The sequence below is a fragment of the Phalacrocorax carbo genome, chromosome 1 (genome assembly GCF_963921805.1).
Source record: "Phalacrocorax carbo chromosome 1, bPhaCar2.1, whole genome shotgun sequence".
NCBI lineage: Eukaryota > Metazoa > Chordata > Aves > Suliformes > Phalacrocoracidae > Phalacrocorax > Phalacrocorax carbo.
In genome coordinates, this window is record NC_087513.1 from 25,181,830 (window position 1) to 25,204,749 (window position 22,920).

Genomic DNA, 22,920 nt, shown 5'->3' on the forward strand with positions numbered 1-22,920 from the left:
CACAGTACCTTAATAGCCCTTAGCTCTGTGTGTGGTAACAATTTTATTAATCAGCATTCTGGAAGGTATAGACATTGGTTTTAACGCACATATTATATATACAGTTACTTTAGGTGCCTGAGCCACGAATGAACTCAAACCCAGAGTGTTTACTGGCATACCACGGTATGCAAGCCGCAGACTAATTTCTTCAATGTTCGTACCAACACCTTTCCTAGGAAGCACCAATTCTTTTATTACCACAAAGCTTCCCACTTACTTTATCATAAAACATAGAGTAATCATGGAGTGGGAACGTAGAAAAGTAGAAATACATGATCTTCTGCTTTCTTGCTTATTGCCTGGTGAGGGAAGTGATTTAAATAAAATAATATTTTTAAACAATTATTTTATTCTATACTATTTCATATAAAACAGTTTTAAGGTCTTGTTTCTTTACCGGTAGATTTATGATGTTTGGTGCTTTTCTTACACCTGCGTATCAAAGAATCTGTAAATACATAAGAATCCCAGTCTCCGTTCTTCTTTAAAAAATTACTTAAGAAAGACTTAAAAAACCACAGATCAGTTTAATTCTTGCCTTCCTTCATTTTCTTCCACCAGTTAAATTCCCTTCCTTCTGAAAGAATCAGTACTTACATCATTATGTGTATATGTGTGTAGAGCGGGGATTGTATTCCCTTTCTTCATAGTTTTCTAATCGTTTGACTGGTTTTAACAAAATTTTTAGAAGGATAGTGGTCTCAAAGGCATTCAGTTTGTTGATACTTTTTGCAAAATTGGTGGCTAGGCAGAGAATAGATCCCCAAATCAGTTGATTTTTTCTGAGGAAAATAGTATGGCAGGAGTTCAGTCAGTGGCAGACCTTAAGAATCCAGTCAAAGAAGATATATTACGGGTTTTTCTAACTGCTGGAAAAGCTATATGGGTTTCATATGTTAATAGACAACACAGATCCCACACCTCAAGGAAGCAAGCCCTCTCTCCTGATTTGAGTCTCTGATGTCTAAGGAGGGGGGAAGAAAGGTTTCACAACTGTTTTCTCCTTGAAATTTCACTAAAACTCAGACAAAAATATCTTCATTAGATGTATTTTAAAGTAGGTTTGGGGAGTTCTCCTTGTCAAGGAGTTATTAGCTAAAAATCTCAGGGTAGTTCAACAGATCATATCATCTGGGGGTCCCTAAGTCTCATGCCTTTGGGTGCTTGGAGTTTCCTGATTCTGAAGTGGTTGTTGAACAATACTGATCACATGTCCCCTTCGGGATGTTACTTCTGAAAGTAACAGAAATTTCTGAAGTGGGAAACACAACCTACCTCTTGCCAAACAAATGAATTCTGCATCTTTAATTTCCTGGGTGGAAAGGAGACCTGGAAAATTCTTATGCAAAGGATTTGGTTCTCACTCTTTTTTAATGGGCAAAGTGTAAATGGTAATTAACAGCTGCGTTTTTTTGTAATTACCACATATATCCTGAAAGTTGGGCCTATGCTCCACATTTAATCACACTCATCTATCTAACTTTCTTCATTCTCAGATTCAAGGCTTCAACATTGAAAACAACCAATTTTCCTATGCAAGTGACTGTACAGGCTTCTTCACTCCTGGAATCTGGATGGGCTTGGTGACATCTATAGTTTTACTGTGGATCCTGACCTATGGAATCCATATGATCATGCAGCTCACAACAAACAACAGATTTGATGATCCCAAAGGTCCAGCTCTGTCAGTTCCTCAGACAGAATAGCCATTGATTTAGTGCTGCTACGGCTTTTCCTGGTCTGATATTTATGATTTTTATAACTTTTTTACTTCGTAATATGTGTAACCTAAAAAGATATCATAGCAGAAAGGGATAATTAAACTACATATAAAAAGGATCCTTATGCTTGGCAACAGTAGTAATTCTACTTGTTATTACCATCATTTGTTAACAGCTATCTGTGCTAGGAGTCTCAGATGAGGCTGTAGAGGTTATTACTCTACCTGGCTATTAGAAAGACCAGTACAAACTGCCTTCAGATTAACTATTATTGGCAAAGAAAAGATATCACAACAAATATAAATGGCAAGGATTTATAAATAACTTATTCAACAAGAAAATATATATTGAAACTGCTAGTCTCTTTAAAGGCTCTTTACTAAGCACAGCATGTTGGTGCATCTTAAGAAGGCTGAACTGGGTCTTGTCATTTTTTCTGTTGAGAAAACAATCCAGAAATGTACAGAACTAACAAGGTATAAGTAACTACAGAAATGGTATTGAAAAATCTTTTCAAAATACATCACTTTGTTTAGATGTGGTATCACAAATGAATGGGTTAAGGTTTATCTTCCCTCTAATGTCAGGTTATGCCTGTGAGAATTATGTTGAGTAATGCTAACTCGTGTTTGTTTCAGCCATGGACAGCTGATGGAGTTACTAAGCAAGATAGCCCCTTGTCCAAACGGATTACAAAATTGTATTTGGTGTCATGGCATTGAATGCAACTTTTCAAGCTCATAACCTAGTATGATTCAAAGTGCCAGTGCAAACAGCACCTTAACAGAGATAAGGTAATTTTCTTGGCATCCCTCCTTTTCCAGATATCTTAGGAGTAGTTATGAAGTGCAAAAAAGGAAAAAAATATTATATAAAGTCATTAGAAGCACTGGGCTAATGTAAGTCTGAGCGTGTTTATGGTCATCTCAATGATTCCAGAAGCCTGAAAACATTCAGAGTGTCCTGGGTTCTTTTGCAATTAATAAAAGACTCTACATCCTCTCACTGGGCAATCTGACTATGGAGTGAATTACTAAATGTTATGAAAAGCCAGAAAATAGTAGAAGAGCAATGGTAAATTGGTAAAAAAATTGTAAAAATAACATTTTCATTCTGCCTTCCATAATGCTGTTATGACAGTGCATGTTCTATTAGTAGTTAAAGAACAAAAAGATATCATTTTGACAAAATTACATTTGTCACATGAGAAAAATTCTAACTTTTCTCATCTTGATGCATGTCATAGGACAATGATACAGAGGAAAGACAGTTAGAATCAACAATTTAACTAGACCAACAATAGTTTCTACCCATCATTCCTAGATGTCACATTTTTATTATGTAGTCAAAAAGGTAAATTAAATGCTGTCTGAAACTATTCCTTCTGAATCATTCAGTCCTGATCTGGAAAACAAAAAGAAAGCTGGTGTGTAACTAGCAGAGGTGACTTCTCTGCTGTAATAACTTTCCCAAATGTTTTTCGAAACCTCAAAGAATGCTGGCGTTCGATCTAAACAAAACCCATGTGTTAGAAAGGCACATTTTCTTTTCAAAAATAAGTTCCCAGGACAGGCAACCGGACTTGTTTTATTAATTGCCCCTTCAAAACAAGTTATATGAATGTGACATTGAAAATTGACATAATATTCATGCAACTGATAGCTAGGACAAAGGAATGCTATTACAAAGGGCTGGATTGTAGAAGACAGCTTTCTTATGACTTTTGTCTAGATTCAACAAAATTTGGAACAGATTTTGTTCAACAGTGATGATATGTCGGAACCAAAGAACAGCTTTACAAGGCCACCCAGCTCAGGATCCTATCTCCAGCAGTGGTATGATTATGGCAAGCATGTGGTAGTACTTTCTGCAGATGTTCCACTGGTCTCCACCATTTAAGCTCAGGGACTTCCTCAGCCTTAGAGGTGGTGTCTTTGTATTTAGTAACTCTGGCTATAGTTGTAGTCCATGAATTTGTCCAGCCTCCCCTTGAGCCTATGAACTCTCCTAGAGCTCACAGTGTCCTGACTGTGGCATGGCACTGGGGATACCTGCACCCTCCTTTGCTTGCCTGGGTTGGACTCTGGAGAAGAGGATGAGGAAACAGTCTCATATAGACTGTACCACGGTGAAGAGATAAGCCTCTTTCAGAAGAGATCAAGCTGGAACAGATGTTGGAAGAGATGTTTGTTGGATTAGCTTTTGGCTGATGCAGTAAAAGTGAAGCCCTCAGAAAAGGGCCAGACTGAACTGTCTGCTGTCTACACTGTCTACACATTCCAGGGTGATGGGGAAGGCGATTTGGGGGAGAAAAGCTTTTTCCTTCTACCTTCTCTCACAATGATACCATGAATGCAGGCAAATAGGGCCTGTAGGGTCATATACTCTGTTTCTATAGTGAGTTGGAACATCCCTGTGAAGGAAAGCTCAAGTCACCTGTTGTAGCCCTTGATGTGGCAGGGTTATCCTGGTGAGGTTGCTACTGGGAAAAACAACAGAAAAGGAATGGAACTACCCACAGGCCTAGCTGTCTTGGGGGCCAGGTGGACTGGGCTCAGGGGCCAATGGCCAGTCCCTGTTAGAAGAGGATCAACTGCTCTTTGTCCACATGTAGTGGGTTGACCTTGGCTTGCTGGCAGATGGCTACCCAGTCGCTCTGGCCTCTTCTCACAGAGGCCACTTCTGCTGCCAACAGCTGGATATGGACACGCAACACACCACATCAGGGGGCCATGCGTGCTGCTGGAGTCCCCATCCCCGTGCCATCTTGAACCCCTGCAGCTGAACATCATGCTGCCCTGTGTTTGGAGACAAAGACAACTGATTACTGATTTCAGCAGGGCTGGATTCCTTCCTTTTAAATAGGGCTGGGCCTCAAGAAATTCTAGCCGGATTTTGCACCTGCTGGTGTTTGTTTACGTTGCTGAATAAAGTTAGAAACCTGCCAGGGGCCTTCCAGTTCTGTGTACTTCTTATTTCACAATTCAGCTTAATCACAGGTTTACTTGTTAAAACATGCCTGCTTTGGGAGCTGTTCCAGCCAGAATAATAGCTCTGTCTGGAAGGTGTGAGCCTTTAGGACTTCCCTCAGAGCTCTCTGAAGTTATCAGAAGTACTGACTTATGTGAATGCTAACTCATTTCTCTACAAAGTACAAGAAAACTTAATAAAGATGGAGGGGATGATAGGAAAGAGCATCAGTTAGGAAAGTAGAAGCTTTTTCTTTACTTTCAAATATATAAATTAGTGAAACTTTATAAAGAAAAAAATCAAAAATTATACAAAACTATGGCACAACTTGAAAAGATCAGTTTAACTGCGAAAAATCAAGCTTAAAACCAGAGAAAACCCAAACCTAAACACAAAAGTCCTGAAGCCATAAGTTAAGGTATTTCTTCACAAAATTCAGCAATGATCATTTGTTGGAGAGGAGAGCTGAGATGGAGCTAGAATCTGAACCTCCTGACCTGATACAGGTTTGCTTTGTGTCCTGGTCTGTTGGTTTCTCTGCTTGTAAAATTACTTATTTCACAAACCATGTGGAAACCCAGCAATGATTTATAATGAAACAGAATTATAATAGAAATAGTCCAAGAGTATGTAGGCAGTAAAGGAAGAGAAATCATTCCATCTGTCAAAGGAAGACTCAATGACGTAATTGGCTCCTCCTTTCCTTCTGGGTGCCTGAAAAATAACGAATATGCAAATCTAAATCAGCTGAATTATTAGGCAGTGTCCAGGCATTACAGTGCTCTGTAATTATTTTAGCATAAGTTGGGGTCAAGCAGGGGAAACCAGAGATGCTGAAAACAAGGAATGACCATGAGATGCTAACTCCTAAGATAATCAGAGATACAGGAGGAAGCCTGAATGTTGGATACTGGTCACTGCTGGCAGAAAACTAGCAGTAGTCTCGGCAGGTGAGGGCAAGTGTGGTGATAATCTTATCTTTACACTGAAATAGAGGATGAGATGACCCACACAAGGGGGGCAAGGACTCCTTTTCCTGCAGGCTGTTTTATCTGCTGCATCTTGTGATGATTTGACCTTGGACAGCTGCCAGATGCCCACTCAGCTACTTTCTCCTTCTCCTCCTCCTCCTCAACAGGTCAGGGGGAGAAAGAAAGATGGAAAAGCTTGTGGGTCAAAATAAAGAAGGGGACACCACTTACCAGTCACCGTCATGGGAAAAACAGACTTATGGAAGATTCATTTATTGCCAGTAAAAATAGGTTGGATAATGAGAAACAAACAAACTTAAAACAATGCCTTCAGTCTGCTCAAATGCCAAGAATCCCATGGTGTCTGATATCTTCCAGTAAAAGAATCCGATCTTCTTCAATTTGTTCATAAAGGTTCTGCTCTCAGATTGGTCCATTCCCTATGAAAACAATGCAAAATCAAGGAGAAAAGAACTATTTCTTCAGAACTCTGATTTCTAATGACTTAAAAATTATTGAAGTGCAGGGGAAAAAAAAAAAGAAATACATGAGATCTTGCCAAGGGGTGGTTCCCTAAGTAAGTAGTCTCTCACGTCAATGCGGGCCAGTGTCTTTCTTAGTCTTCCTACCTGTGTGGGTGGAAAGGAGACTTACAACAGTGACTGAGCCCAAGAACAAGTCATTTGCTATTGATGTCCCACAAATGAAGTGGCTCCCTTATCTCCACAACTTTTTTCATATGCCTCCTGTTTGAACACAGGTACCCCACTCCAATTGGATGGATTTCTGTATAACCCCCGGACCTGGTATGTTCTTGAATTATTATAGCTGAACTTAGTTTTTTATAGTTGAACTTAGTTTTAGACTGATTTATGTGTCATTCATTATTGCCATGACAGAATATAGCTTACTGAATTATCATATCTTTTCGGCTTTGCAAATGGCAATGTGGGTCTCCAGTGGAAGTCTGGGAAACCCATTTTGAGTCTTTCTTAATACTCCCTTAACTAGTTGTGTAGAAGTAACATAAAATGAGTGATATACAGTCACCATGGCATCATATGCAACTTCCTTAGTTAATGAAAACTGTGCAACAATAATGTTTGCAAGATAAAAAAAACCAACAAATGCTTTCATAAAAGTACTTTTGGAAGGTGGATAAGTTAAGGGCTTTCCAATGTAATGTTTGAATTGTACTTTTGTATATCCTATTTATTCTGGATAAACATGGATACATATGGATAGTAGAGTGATCAATTTAGCTATTTAACAGATATTTTTCACTGAAGCATACTGGCATGGTTTGAGATATTACTGTCTCTACCTACCCTGCCTTTCATTCATGTATACCTGTGCCTCAGCTGTTCATTAAGTTCACACTGCTGTGCTCTCTTTTTCCACCAAGGGTGTAATATATCAGATTTTGTACTAGAGTAGCTGCGATGCAGGTGCTTGCCTGGGTCTGTCAGGCTGCTGAGTAATAAAATCCTGACAGAGGAGCAAAGCAGATAGCTGCAAACACTAATGTCTCAACACATTACAGTGATATCGGGGAAGGATTTTTATTATATCTGTCAAAAGGGGAAACCAAAGCATGCAAGCAGCCATGTGTCCTGTCAGGTTCAAAGACCACATTGCTAATAGCCTGAGAGGCAGGACCGGCTCCAATTTGGGCAGTGTGTTTTCTGTCTCAGTATGCTTGAACACAGTTCAGCTAATAATGTATGTTAGGGCAAGCTCAGGAGTGCTCTGTTTCATATCCTGCTACAAAGACCGCTAAAGGCTGTCCATGGCAGAAGATACCTGAAGGGCACCAGGAGCCAGCAGTGGCTTTCTTCTCTCCCTCTGTATCTTCAGACTGCAACTGAACAGGGATGTCCTAGGCCCACAGTGGTCTCAATCCTTCTCTTCAGTAAAAAAGAAAAAGTAAATGTGGAAAAGGAGGGGCAATACGGATCATCCTGTTTTCCTCAATAGACAGTGAGAGCCCTTGCACTTCTGAGCGGCCACCAGAGTCCTACACCCCAATAGAAAAGCAAGGCTGGCACCAAGGGGCCCTGACACTGCTGGTGAGGGTGTGCACTCCTGCGTGAGGCTGGGCTGTCTTGGAAGGTCCTCCAGGTCTTCAGCTTTCTCTCCCAGAATGACTCTTTGGGGCTATCTGCAAACTAAGGCAGGAGCAGCCACTTTGGCTGCCCTCCAGAAACTCTGAGGTAGCTGAAAGGGAGTGGGAGGAGGGAACCCCACAACTATGCTGCATTTACCTTACCACATGCCCAAAGAGACAGAATTGAACCCCAGAGTGTTTTAACAGGCAGCTGAATTCTGGATGAAAAAGTCTGAGGTTTCATCTATCTTTTTATAACTAACTAGTATTACAATTACAAAATAGATGGTCTGCTTTTGCTTGTAAATCTTACATGGATGTATACTTACACAGAAAGAGTGGAACAGTTGCATCAGATTTCATTGATTTAGATTTTACACAGAATTTTTTGTGAGTGTACTGGTTGGTTTTGAGGCCAGAATTTAGACCTTAATAGCTTATTGTTGTCAATTTGTGTGGTCTAATAGTAATTAATAGACACCTAAATTAGTGTGGGGTTTTGGGTCTGGGTTTTTTGTTTGTTTGCCTGAAATAACACAAAAAAATTCTTTATTGGATGTGTAGGGGAATGTTAAGTTTGCTCATGTTCTGGCATAATTTGAACCCATTTCTGCTGTAATTGCTTTTATAGCACTCTGAAATTCAAGGGGGCAGAAGGGGTTTAGTGGTGATGGATCGTTGAGCTGAGCATGCTTCTGGCAACAGATAAATGAGCTAAAGATTAACGGTCAGCTTTCTTAATTGTAATATCTGAAACCCTTCCCTGGATAAAACTGGTGTCTAAGAATTAGGAAAGACATAGGATTTTGCCTAATGAATTACTATCTTCTGTTTGTTATGAAACTCTTGGCTGACATGTGAGCTAGTTACTTTTACCATCTTACCTTATCAGAAAGGTGAAGGACTCCTTCAGCAGGGTCATTGTTTTCATCTGGAATAGCCAAAGGTTTCACATCAAAGATTCAGTAAGATTGCACGTTACTCATTAAGTAAAACCTGCATCTTGTCTAATCAGCAGTGTATGCGTCTGCTGCAAATCCAGGGCTGGATTCAGCTGCTGTGCAATGGGACTCTTGTTCTGAAAGCTGTTCCTGGTGAGGCTGTTGCTGTATCTGGAAATTACATAGTGATCAAAATTATAGCTCATGTGTTCCTCTTCTTTGATACTGTAATATATTAGGTCTCCTGTCTCAAAGTGTTAGCATAGAGCTTCAACTGCAATACAGTCTGTGCTCCAGCCCTTTGCAGGCTTTGTAGGAAAGGAAGCCTAAAGAGCACTTGCAACAGAGGAGATGATGTCTTTTATTAGTGTTTCACAGAATCACAGAATCCCAGGTTGGAAGGGACCTCAGGGATCATCTAGTCCAACCCTTCTAGGAAGAGCACAGTCTAGACAAGATGGCCCAGCACCCTGTCCAGACAGCTCTTGAAGGTGTCCAACGTGGCCGAGTCAACCACTTCCCTGGGGAGATTATTCCAATGGTTGACTGTCCTCACTGTGAAAACTTTCCCTCTCATGTCCAATCAGAAACTCCCCAAGAGCAACTTCTGTCCATTCCCCCTTGTCCTCTTGTTTCAAGTGAAAGAATTTCATTATTGTTGTTTTAGTCTATTTGAAAGGAGGATGATCTTTTCCCTTTAAACACTAAGTCCAATGTTAAAAAATTACCTATTAGATACTTGTAATCCTATTAAGGAACTTAGTAACCTTGGTCTACCGGTGGTGCTGTGGTGGTAGGCATTTCATACCAGACACTAACACAAGCCTCTGATACAGAAAGGGTCTCCAAATCAAAATGTATTGATGGAAATTTCTTCATCTGTATGGAAAGACTGAAGCTTTCTGACAGAACATATCCTCTATTTACTGGTGTGCTACAACATAGTGTGAAATTATCTATTAAGTGAAGAACACAGCTTGTGTCTGAGGTGACACTGGTTATAGAGGCCATCCTGTTTGGCCAAGACACTTAAATTAGCAGTTTTCCCTACAAACCTGAAGGGTTAATGCAAAGTTTATTCAAATTTACGTCTCCTTCCTCTGCAGTGCGGTGTTCCCACCACCTTTAAGAAATGCTGGTGCTCCAATGCCATTCACCGGTACAGCTCCCAGCAACAGCCACCCAGTCTGCTGATCTTACTGATTGAGCCTGAAATTTGATTGGCTTGATCAATCCTAACCAAGGTGGTTAGGACTGGAGATCATGAGTCATTGCCTAGTTTTTCTAAAGTTCAGTTTTTGTAAGCTCGCCAAAAGCACAATCCAGAACCTACACCTCTTCAAAAATATTTTAGTCAAAAAGCTGGGAGGATCAATAGTCAGGGGCCAAATCTTAAGTGTCCTTCTGATTAAAAGAGCTGTACTTGCTCACATCTAGATAAATCCAAACTGAATTAGAAAATGGAGGAACAGAAAAAAATTCCTTCTTATATACATGGGCTTTAGAATGAGATTGGAAGACCTGCATACAATACAGGACTTCTGTATAAAACTATAAAATGCTGCAAACATTTAAATAAGAAACCTGTAAAGAAGAAGATTAAATTCCTCTCTTCTTCCCAGTTTCCTTCTTGTGGGGAATAATACATAAATAAATAAATAAATAAATAAATGGGAAAACATATCAGCTGCTTTAAAGTGTCAGGAATGTTTCTGTCACCATAAACTTTGTTCAGTAGGAATACATATGTTGTGAAAAACAACATGCAAATGGATTTTTCTCTGAGTTAAGTTTTTATTCTGAGAAAGGATCTGCCTCTACCAAAAAAAAGGAAGCATCACTATGTTTGTTCTTTGAAAACAGACTCCGAGGGAGACTCTGAAGTGTCAGCCTGCTCCCAGTTCTCCTGTTCACTTGATCTGGACATGTCAGGCAGGGAAAACAAACATTGCTCGGTGCCGTTCAGGTCCACCCCCTTGCAGACTGAGGGCTGGCTTGCCTCATGTCATCTAGCATTTTAGGGAGCGGGAAAGCGAGGTAGCCTTCTCTCACTCTCTGTCCTTGCAAGCAGCAGGCTGAGCAGCAGTATCTGTGTTCTTCTGAAAGCAAGGAGTGTTTCTGAAAAGTAATGTTAGCCCTCTTCTCCAAAAAACCAAGGTATCATCCTGCTCTCTAACAGGCAGAAGTGGTTTGGCAGCTGAATATTGAGCCTTCTGTTGTTTCATCCTTTTTGTTCATGAGGCTATGTTGTCCACCTGGACGTCTGACTTTAACCTTTGCCTGAGCGGAAGCTCACCTCATTTCCCCTTTTCTTCATGTTTGCAATGGGCTTGTTTTCTAGTAAACAGCAGAAGTGAGGAGTGACCTGAACTGATTTGGAAATACTGTGAAGCCAGAAACTCCAGAACATCCCCCTTCTGCCCACACACAAGGTAGCACCTTCTAGCTCGTCCTTCCTGTTAGGCGACCCAATTGCTTAGAGCTGAGCTCAGTGCTCAAAAGCATTTGGCAAGTGCAGTGCATATCCCAGAGCAGCACAAGTACCATTTGTGGTCCTTTGCAGAGGGAAAAGCTGATTATTTGTTTAGGAAATAGAGGCTGTAGTGCTTAACTTGTGATATTTCAGCCACTTCCATGGCAACAGGCTCTGAGAGAACAAAGCAGGACTTCACCAGATCACATAACAGCTTGAAAATGGAATACAGAAAATTTTACATAGCAACATTGTGAAGTTGCCTTTAACTTGAATTTTACCTCTGTTAGTTAACTGGTGATTTAATCAGTGAAGTAATTGCTGTACTGCCAAGCAGTTATGAGCAAATTGGCATTGATTTCTTTCAGTTGTCAGGCATCCCTTGTTTCTGTAATGACAGGGGATGTGCCAGCACAGTGTGATGCCCTTCTCCCCCTCTGCCCAAACGTAATATTGGCTATCCGGCAGATTCCCTGCGATGATCACTGTATTTAAGGGGCAGCATCAGTTAGAAACAATGGCCTGGTTCAAAGGCATTGGAATTTTTCCATCTTCTGTGGGCTTCAGATTTGGCCTCAACTTAGAAATTTGGCATAGCCTATTGCATGGTCTACAGAATAAGAGGTTGCAAAGCATGTGGTTGAGTGATGGGATTGTGAACCTCCTGTGCTTAAAGGCAAACCCTTTATATTCCTGACCTGAATTAGATCTGGTCACTGGGATTTTAATCCCCTCATTGCAGGCAAGGAGATGGAGGGACTACTTTACCCCTTGGGTCCTTGTGTTATGAGCATCACTCACACCATTTCCTTTAGCTGGCTCATGCAGATAGCACCAGAAAGGGCTACAGTGCCCATGTGTGAAAGGGCTTATTGCCTGCAGCTGCTTTTCTCAAAGTTTGGTGACACAGATTCAGATTCAGGATAAAATATCAGCCCTTTTGGATTTGGTTCACAGGGAGCAGGTCTGGCATGCATCACCCCTGTGTGCGCAGGATGTGCATAGGCACGGGGAGTCCTGTGCTTTCTGTCTGCACCGTCAGGCTCTGCATGACCCCACATGGCCCTGCAGAGTCCCTCATCCCAGGCTCATGCAGCCTGTCCTTGCTGCAGGCTGCTGTGTTCTTCCAGAGCAGGACCTCAGCCTTGGAGAAGGCAGCCAGGGCATGAAGCCGACTGCTGTGGTGATGGAAATGTGGCAGTGACAGGACAGCCCTGGTGGTGCTGCCTGCTCTCTCTGTGCAAGCGTCTTCCAGAGCTGGGTTTGCTATGTGGCCTGTCAAGAGAGAAGACAGATGAGGACGATATTAACAAGGTTAATGGCTTTTAACGGGGCTGTTGACAGCACAGTTCCCTTTGCCTCCAAGGCTGAGCAGCAGGGTCTAACTAATCTTATCCTGAGTGCTGGCCACCAAAAAGCTGTTTAGTTCACACAGTTGAGAAGTCTTGAGTCAGGAAGATTTTACATTTGGTTTCTTGGTATGGATGATTTCATGCTGATCCTTTCGATAGAAACTAGGACAGATGCAGCCAACTGGAAAGGTGGCAAGATGGAGCAAATTGCTCCTGAGCAAGCGAGGATGCTGAGGACCAGGAAGGGTCAAGAGCTGTCAGGGAGTGGTAGCAAAGGTGCAGGGCACAGAGCTGGGAATTTGCAGCTCAGAGATGGGAACCACTGCGAGGATCAGGGAGCAACCAGCCAGTCCCTGCTGGGACCAGAGAGAAGCCTTTCCAGGTCAGGGGAAGCTGTTCAGAATTTGCTATGGTCAGGAAGCCACAAAACTAGCTAAACCAAGCCCAAAATAAAGGATTGAGTTGGAGGGGGGGAGCTTTGTATAAAAAATTATTGTTCATGTATTTGATTTTACTAGTACCTTACCTAGCTGATTTTTTTTCTATTTAAAATGTTAGTTGACTTACTTGTATTATAATAAAGCCTGGCTTTTTTTTTTTTCTTTTTATGTTTTAAAGCCACCTTGTTGCCTTTGAGGAACCCTATAAGGAAGTGGTCTAGAGAGGGGACTTCAAAGCTGTGGACAGCTTTCGGTCTCATCACCCACCTGTGGTCACCTCTTCCCCAGCCCCAGCAACATGAACTTGAGCCTGGCTAAAGACCAAATTGTTATAATACAGAGAATTTCTCTCCTTGGTTGCTCTGCAACCAGCAGCAGCAAGTTTCCTGTTGTTGGATCACCCTGACACTCTGCAAAGGAATGTGGAGGCATTGAACCTTGTGACAGAGGAATTTGCAGACTGCTTGATTAGCCAGGACAGAATTTCCAGAATCTGACAAAACCCCTGTTTTTTAGAATACCTGGGGAAAGGGTTGTGTGACTACATAAACACATGACACATATATGCTGTAAGAGAGAGCTGTCATGAGGACCCTTAGCAGGTTTGGCTATAGTGGGTTTAGCAGTGCCTATTGTCTGTATTTAGATAGAGCACAAGGACCCTAAATGAAATGGGAGTTCATTTGGTGGATGTTGTTAACACACACAGCAGAAACCTCTATTGCTAACTGTCTTGGCCTCAGCAGTCAGAAGAGACAGATCTGGTTTCAGAAACCGAGATCAGGCTAGCATCCCTCCTCTGGACCAGGGCTGCAGGGTCGGCCGCTGCTCCCTGCTGGCAGCTGTGGGCAGGCAAGAGGAATTTGGCTGTTTGGGCAATGATTGCTGTTAACCAGCAGTTGGCCCTCCTCAGGGAAATGCAGCAAGCCCGGTGGAGGTGTCCTGTTCAAAAAGCCAAGGTGCAGGATGAGCCAGTGCTGATCTGTGCCAATCTCAGTACAGGAGACAGAAAAAAGGGAGGTGTATCGCCCCTGTCAGGGGGTTAAAGGTAGAGAGCCTGGATAGTAGGTACAGTGTCAGTCTGGCCTTCAGTACCAGAGTAGGGAATGTAATTCTTTTTTTTCAAGAAGTATTTTCTTTGTATTGAGCAAGTGTGTTATAGTGAGATTTTAAACTGTTGAGTCAGGTAGGAAATAACATTTTTCAGGACATAAGGGAAGTTTGCCAGGGATTGTATGGGTGGGTTTTGTTTTTGTTTGTTTTGGTTTTGTTTTTGTTTTTGGTTTTGGTTTTGTTGTTCATGCAAGTTACCGTGTCACAAAACAGGAAAGGAGAGGAAAGGTTAATTCCATTGAAGTATTGACACTTTGTTTAAAGTATATCCAACAGCCGACAAAGAAGTTCATTTAAGCTACTGCTGTTTACTTACTGCTGTTTAAAGCAAAGTTTACTTTGTAAGAATCCAGCCCTTGAGAGCCCAGAGCTGCTGTGTCTTGCTACCCAGCAGCACACACAAATATATTCTTTCGCCCTGAACTATTTGCTTCTGCCTTCTGCATGAGTAAAGTTATAATCACTCAGGATATGTTTTAGGAAAAATGACCCTTTTCTGAAAATGTCTTACTAATATTCAGGGTTTTTAAAATTATTATTCTACTATGGCTGGATTTGGGTTTTTTTTTTTGGGTGGGGTAGGAAAAGAACATAATCCAGGATTTAATTTGTAAGAATTAGAAAGAGAGGAAGCTTGCTGGGGTATTTGGAGCTCATTCCTACAAACTGAATCTGTAAATCTTTTACAAAGCTGTATATGTAAATTGGCTGATAGTTAAACTTTGCACAGATTAAGAGTAAAGGTAGTGACCTAAAGGAAAGTTAGAGGGTACAGTGATTAACCTTTCTCCATAACTAATTTCAGTAAGGAATTCCAGACTGCCATACTTTACATGGTTTTGGAGTTGTATATCCCTCCTCCTCCTTCATATTTTCTTGGGAATTGGAAATATGTTGCTAATGAAGCCTTTCATATAAATGTAAAGAATTACCGTTGATTTGTAAGACCTAAAAGACATTTATGTTTTCTGACCTGTAAAGTACATTTTGTGTCACTTTATTCTTGATTTACACCCACTGGATCTGGTGGTTTGTCTTCCCTGACCTAAGCAGATCCTTCAGGCAAGCAGTTCGTTGAATTGGGTCAGTAGAGCTGGCCAAGGCAGGGTGTTTCCAGTTCACAGGAGCTGTTAATACAAAACTTACCTTTGTTTTGAATCAGATTGAAACTAGATTAAAAGCAAAAAATATCTTGCTGGTTAGAAATTTAAGAGGGGGAAGTCATCTTTCTGAGGCATGAGGTGTTTCCAAAATTAAATTGTCCAGCTGGCATTAGCATTGGCAGCTGCTGCTGGAAATGTAGCCTGGCTACCTGAACAAGTTTCTATGCATCACTGATACAGCAAGATCTAGAGCATACAGTTGTTCTTTCCGGCTTCATATCTGCTGCACAAAGGTAATAGCTGACTTGCTTTTATTTCATCTCCTAAATTTTGTTGAAATTTTGTTGGAGAAGCCTTGCCCACCACTGATGTAAGCTCGAGCAAGCCCGTTGACCTCGGAGGCTGAAGGTTCAGCCTCATGTGGCTGAGCTGGAAGGGAGCTGGGGAGCTCCAAGGATCTGTTGGGGGACCAAATTCTGCAAAATTCCGCTGGAGTCTTGATGAAAATTCATCACCAGGACTGAGAAGGTTCTGACAAACATTTCCAGGTGTTGGATGGGGGGTGTATCCAATAAAACAGCACGTCTCAGAAGTCCTAGCCTTGTTCCTATTTCTCTTCTTACACTTAGCTATTTCTGGAGGGAATCACCATAGTTTCCATCCTTTGTTCCATCATAGTCAGCTCCTGAGGGAATGTGAATATCCCCCAAGACTGCAGTATAACTCAACAGATCTGTTATTTATTAGGTGCCCACTGTGTACTGAGAATTCCTGTTGGCTTCAAAGGATGACACGGATAGGCTTTAAATGAACAATTGCTGAAGACCCAAAATGCAAACACAGGGAAGAAAAAGCTCTTAAAATATCTTAAGATCATAAGTAAAGGCTCAGAATTACTTCTAATAACAAAATAATAACATCTTTCTTCAGTTTTTATGCATCTTGTTAGATACAATTAAGAAAAATTCTGAATCTTTCCACAAAAATGGCATGGCCCTACAATATTAATTTAGAGTTTGCTTTGAATTAGAAATAAGTAATTACTTCAGAAAAAGGGAGAAGGGGATGGGTGCTAGCCAAACCTCATGATTTGCTCACCCTGATATTTCAAGCTGTTAGAGTTCAACATTGATTCAAATGCAAATGAGGCAAATTGGAAGAGCCTTAATATCTGGGTCAGTGCAACCATGGACCTGGTTTCTGAACTTGGTCTATTTTAAAAGAAAATATTAATGGTTAAGAAATTACTGATTAATATTTTTCTCTTCTGTATTTTTTTCTGTATTACTTTAATAAATACATTACATGATTCAAAAGGAGATTTATGGTGTAATTTCAGATCTGAATTTTAGTCTTTCATCATTGAAATGTTTTCCTTGAAATATGTTTTCCTTGAAATACCTGTTTTGCTTCACTGTTGATTAAATAACTTTGATACAACTATGCTCTCTTGATGTGGGACTGCACTTGTATTCCACAAGAAACAGTTTTTTGGAAAGAAAAATATATTTGCGGCATGGCACATAAAGTCTGATATTGCCTATCTCATGACACATTAAGGGGTTTGCTCCCAAACACACTGAAACTTCCGGTAAGATAATAAGTTGCAAACACTTTGTTTATCTAAGTTAAGGCAGACGCTTGCTAATTTGTGCAGGTTAATTCTGTGGGTATAAGACTACATTTACATTGTCAGTTTTCACCTCAGAAGCATTAAGGTTTTCAAAAGTTATGTCTCGTGACTTTTTCCTGCCGCTCCATTACTCCTTTGGAGAATTCTCCTGTGATAGTGCTGAAAAAATAATCTATGAAAATATATTCTTATCAAGCAGAATTTACTCTTCAAAGGTAAGCTGCTTTTCTTTAATGTGACAGCGGCAGGTCTTGCTGTGGCTGCAAGGTAGAGCACTCTTGACATAGACAGTGTGAACACTGGGACAATGTCAATGTAGATGCAGACATCCCAGCCCTGCGACTGTATTCGGACTATACTTAGGACATGTCATTAACAACATAGCTACCTTAATTTTCTATGATTAACTTCAATCGGTAATAAAATAAGTACACACTGACCTGGGTGTGAAAACGGGAGTGGAGGCTGCCTGCACCCAGTTCTACCCCACCCCAGTGGAAGTTGTGTGGCTGCAGCCTCCTCTCATCACTGCAGTTTCAGTCTGAAATTTAAACTTCATTAACAGGAAAAGTCTTTGATCGTGCTAACTGGGTCCTAGTACCTTACTCTCTCCCTCAAGCAGCGGCTTGCTCCATGAGCCTGGCCTATTTCACTGGGACTGCTTGGCTTGGGACATGTTTCAAGCCCACATTTATGACCAGCAAAGTGCTCAGCCTCCTGGCAGCACAGGAGACACTCTGCCAAGCCAAGCTGCTGCTGTGTTTACTAGGTGTTGACAGGGTTCCCACTGGATGAGTAAAAAGAGGAATATGTTCAGCTAGCTCCAAGACTTCACAAGCCAATTTTATTTCAAGTCGAATTTGTTTGCTGCAATTAGGGAGGTGGGAGAACTTGTGTGGTTTGTTTTCCTGGTAGATGTCATAGTTTTTTCTGAGAGAGTCTAGATTACAAAGAATCCCTGAGTAAATATATGTGTGTTTATTGTCCAAAATTAGTGAAAGATTAGGAAGTAGTCTTGATTAAGATAAACCTGGCTTTGATCTGGCTATGAAATATTCTCAGGACCTTATAAACATAAACGACTGCCACAATTTTATTGTTGATGATAACTGATCACTGAAAGAGAGACAAAGGATGGCTGAAAATTGAAGGAAGGAAGAAGGAGAGTGGGACTGAAGATTAGCTAAAATATATGCCTGTCAAGGAGAAGGCTTTGGATGAGCCCAACTAGCAGTTTGGTAAACTCTATAAAGACCAGACGTGCATAAGAATATTGACAAAGAAGATACACTTCCAAACTCAAAAGTGTTACGAAGTCCAACCTTTATACATAACTAACCATTATAAGTTGCATTTTTTCATGTCTTTTTGCATGTGAAGTTTTATGAAAAACAGATAATATTTTGGAGAATAGAGTATTAATGTGAAGTTTTGGGTCAAGGCAGGAGAAGATCTAACAAAGAATTCAAAAAATCTGTACCAAGAAAAGAAAATGGAATTATATTCCTATGGCTTGAATGTGGAGAGCATATAGTTAAATAAAAGAAGTGTGATCAACAAAATGCCCTTTGGGGTAAAAAGAAGAAAAAGAAAAATAATTTATTTTCCCACAAAGTTAAACATGATGGAGGAATATTAAATAAAAGTAAGGGCTTTTAAAGTTGATGTTAATAAAGTTGAAATAAAAATGTCTTTCCCCTAAAGGAAGCAAACTGTTAAAGTTATCTGTAACCATGAAATGAAAAAAAAAATTAAGTTTAGGAATGATCTGTTTAGAATAATTACTCCACCGAGAAATTTCATGTAGTGACATTGATCAGTTAAAAATTCCTACATATTTTTGACAAACTATTTTTATTACATTCTGTGTTTCACCAGAATAAATTTAGTACTCCTCTGTGCAGTGATTTACCCTCTGTGGTTTCCAAGGAAGTGGAAGTTGAACTTTGTTCTGGGAATAAGTCAAAGATAATGGTTTTGGCTGATTAACAGCTTTCCTCAACAATAACACAAACTGGTCAAACATCTTAGACAAAAGCCAGCATGGCTGGTGACAATAACATGTCATCAACATACAAACAACAACAATTGCAAAAAGTGTAATTATACCACTTCTAATTAGCTGTCATCACCCGAAATAATTAAACAACAAAAAACCCTTAATCTAGCAAACAATTGATTAAATTATTTAAATATTTTCCCTTCTCATGTTGTTTTTCAACAGACATTGTTGTGGCACTATTGACTCAAATTTTAGTTCATAAAAGACCACATAAAATAGATTTTGCTGTCATGAAGGAAAGCCCCCTGGAAACAAAGCCACATTTTATAGTGCCATTCTAAGCAGACTTTTTTCCTGCTGCTTTTGCATCCTGTGTGAGACTAAACATAGAATGGTTTGGGTTGGAAGGGGCCTTTAACCCCCCTGCTGTGGGCAGGCACATCTTTCACTAGGTCAGGTTTCTCAAAGCCCCTGACTTTGAACATGTCGTCTTCCAAAAAAGAAAACCCTCATCTGGGAGTCATATAATGCAATTAATTTAAAGCAAAATTCCTCCTCCAAAATGATAAAAGTCAAAAGCATAGTATGGTCTTTAATCAGGTGGCATCTGGTTTTTGTAGTTCAGATTTTTTGCTGAAAATTGTGCACTATTTTCAGAAATATATTTTGAAATTCACTGCCAAACTTGTGTTTTTTAAGTTTGAGGAATATTATTAGCACTTCATGAAATGGAGAGGCTTACAAATCTATGTTTACTCTAGCAGAGTCTCTGTCACCTTGTTATATGAGCAATGTACACATTGCAGTGGGAAGAAGTCTGAAAAGTCTGTGCTAAGAACTCCAGGAGAGCATTAGACCATGGTGTAGGGCAAACAGGTCTGCCTGCATAGCCACTCTGGTGTGCACACAGACTGTCCCCATCTTTGAGAGTGTCTCTTCTGGTCAGAAGACTTGTCCATGCAAATCCACTAGAGGTTAAAGGTATTGGTGCACCCAGCAGACTTGGATTCACACAGCACCAACTACACAGCCATCATTCATCAAGAATAAACACGGAGGCCGTATTTTAGGGAGACAAAAAGTGCCTAAATGGTGAATTAGGCCTGTAAATGACTCAAGGTTGGTGTTCGGGTTTTGTGCCAGAGTTGTGTGACAGCAGCCTGGAGGATGTGTCTCTTAAAGAACCCTACTATTGCCTGTTCAGTCAGTGAGCAGGATATGCAGGAAGATGGAAGATTTTTGAAGGCTTGGGTTTTTTTCATCACATACTGATAACTGTCAAGAGAATTTTGCCAGAATTTAGGAGCACAGGTATCAGCTGCCCAAAGGCAGAATGACTGTTGTCCTTAAAAGGAGCACATTAGACAGCCATGCACAGGAGGCTGAGGTATTCTGTGAAGCCTTTGTAATGATGGTGGAGCAAAACGTTGGACAAACTGGAAGCGTGGGAGGTCCTTCATCAGGAGGACTGTACTGAGCTCAACAGAGACGTCCTGGCCAAGTAAATAACTTATGTTGTGGAAGCTGAGTGGCACGTTTCCAGGATGGGTCCCAATATGTGGAATTGGACTCATCTGGTTAATGTCATGCTCCATCCAGGTAACACTCACAGCAGAACTTATTTACTATAGGCACAATGTTGCACTGAGAAAGCTAAACTGCTTCTGGTTCTGAAGTTAACTTGATTACAGCTAGTTCAGAGGTGAAGAGAAGCATTGTCAAAGAGTTGTTTGGGAGAAGCAGGCTGATGTCGAGACAGGCTTAGTATAGTAAGTCTCAAGTAACTGAGCCTTTTTGAGCTTTCAGGGTGTGCTTCAGGTATAAAAGACTCTTTATCCAGGCTCTTTATTATTTTAAAATTGCATTATTCATTTGTATTTTACATTTCTACAGGAAGCTTATATCTAGTTTATGTCTTGGAAATACTACTTTTTGTCACTGGCCAGTGAGTCTGGTGGGAGAGCTCACATGAATAGAGTACCTGGGATGAATAATGAGTATACTGAAGGAGCTCTGTGCTATCTAGCATCATTAGAAGAGAGGATTCTGCTTCAGAAAGATGGAAGATTATACAGTAATTGCTGAAGCACTTGGAATGATTCAAAGAAAAAGGCTGTAAATACAGGTCATCTTGAAAAATCATGGCACTAATGTCCTTCAGGCACAGTGAGTTTCTATTCAAAATGAAAAGGAATGATATAGTGTGTCTACAATGAACAGTGAACTTTTTAGTGTTCAAAATTTTCAAAGTCAAGTTATTGGGTTTTGTTTCTTTTCAGTTTGTTTGCTTTTATGCAATAAGGAGTCTGGAAATGTATTCAACATGTCAGGTTCTGTCCATTCAGAAATACAGCCTGAATGTAGTTATGAAATGTGTTTCTTCTTCTCTTGTCACATGCTGAAAATGGATTTCAACTGGTTTCTGTGAAAAACTTCCAAAAGTTATCAATAATCTCTTCCAAACAGCACTCTCCCAGCAATTCTGTAGCTTAGAAACAGAAATGCAAGGAAAATAAAAAAGAAAAAGTGGTCTGTAGAGGTTTTTTTTAACTACCTCTCTTTAACAAATCAGGCCAAGATCATAGGAATACAGCAGCTTCCATCCTCAGCCTGGAGATAAAGCTCACATATTGTTCAGAGTCTGAAACCTCATGCTATTAAAATTCTGGAAAGGAACTTTTTTTCTGATTGTTCTGCATGTCAGTTTACCTCCTTTTCCATACAAATCTCATTGTTCCTGACAACATTCTGCTAAGCTTAGTAGTGACTGTTCCTTAGGAGACAGTTTAAAAAAAGAAGACCAATGGAAAAATGAAAAAAATACAGCTTAAAATGCATCAAATCACATTTCCATAAAGATTTACTAAATTAGTTGTTAGAGCATTTAGAGTTGTTGGAGCAGTTGTCTGTCTTCCTGTTGGATATGTACTCAGAAATGGGAGCACTTCAGGATGGAATATCATCTGACACCCCTAAATGCGAAATCTTAGACATGCTATTACATTTTCCCAAGATCTGTTGCTTTGATTCCCTTGTGTTTTTTAGAGAAGTAAATCTTGATCAAGGCCCAGCATTTCTCTTCACCACTGATTCGATAGGAGACACTGTGTCTCTGGTGGGAGACACCTGTGTCTACACACCCAATTCCGCCACTGATCCTCTGTGTAATTCCAACTGTTTTCCCTGCTTTCACATCCATAGCAGCGGGGGGCGGGAAAGGAGAGTTTCATTCTCTTCAAATATATTTTCTGGAATGCAAATAGAATTTTCAGTCCCAAAAGCTGTTACACTTTTAAGGAAAAATACTGAACCGTAACAATGGAAAGCAGCCAGGAAAAATTTCCTGAGCTGGTCAAAAGCCTTGCACAATATGCAAGATCTTGGGGAAGTAGTGTTTGTGATTTAATTTCCATGTTTTCTGTTTAGTAAACATTTATTCTCAATGGCATCATTCAGAAGGTGCCAACCAATGTTGGGTTCATACTAAAAATGTTTAATTTTTCTCTGATAATATAGAAACCCCTTGATCTCAGCCACTGGTAAATCAATACAGAAATAAAGTTAGAGATGTCTTCCACTTTCTGCAATGATAGGGAGTGAAAGCTAATTATTCAATAATCATAATGAAGTTTATAATTCTGATACATTTTGGGTACGTGCTATATCCTATTTGCTTACACTCTAAGACACAAGGAAAAGAGAGTTGTTTCTTTACTTAGTACTCCAGGTCTCTTGTAGCCATCCTTGACTTCAGATAGTTTCTTAAGATTTTTTCCCAAATAGGCAGAGGATGGAACATATCTATCCTAGCACAGATACCTAAAATTTAGACATCTTGCTACAACCCATTTACCTAGGGCTTTTTGTAGTCAGTTGTCATGGTTTAACCCCAGTCAGCAACTCAGCCCCACACAGTCGCTCACTCACTCCCCACCCCAGTGGGATGGGGGAGAGAATCAGAAGAGTAACAGTGAGAAAACTCATGGGTTGAGATAAAGACAGTTTAATAGGTAAAGGAAAAGCCACGCATACAAGCAAAGCAAAACAAGGAA

The 22,920-nt window shown here is 40.3% G+C and overlaps 1 protein-coding gene across 1 annotated transcript in view; it reads left to right on the plus strand.

Moving 5' to 3' along the window:
- ATP6AP1 (ATPase H+ transporting accessory protein 1) overlaps nucleotides 1-16,673 on the plus strand; it is a 68,615-nt gene extending 51,942 nt beyond the window's left edge. Inside the window, exon 10 of the mRNA XM_064446397.1 lies at nucleotides 1,539-16,673. Within this exon, the coding sequence (XP_064302467.1) occupies nucleotides 1,539-1,748 (210 nt within the window). The 3' untranslated portion in view covers nucleotides 1,749-16,673. The remainder of the gene's footprint in view (nucleotides 1-1,538) is intronic.
- Nucleotides 16,674-22,920: the final 6,247 nt, after the last annotated feature.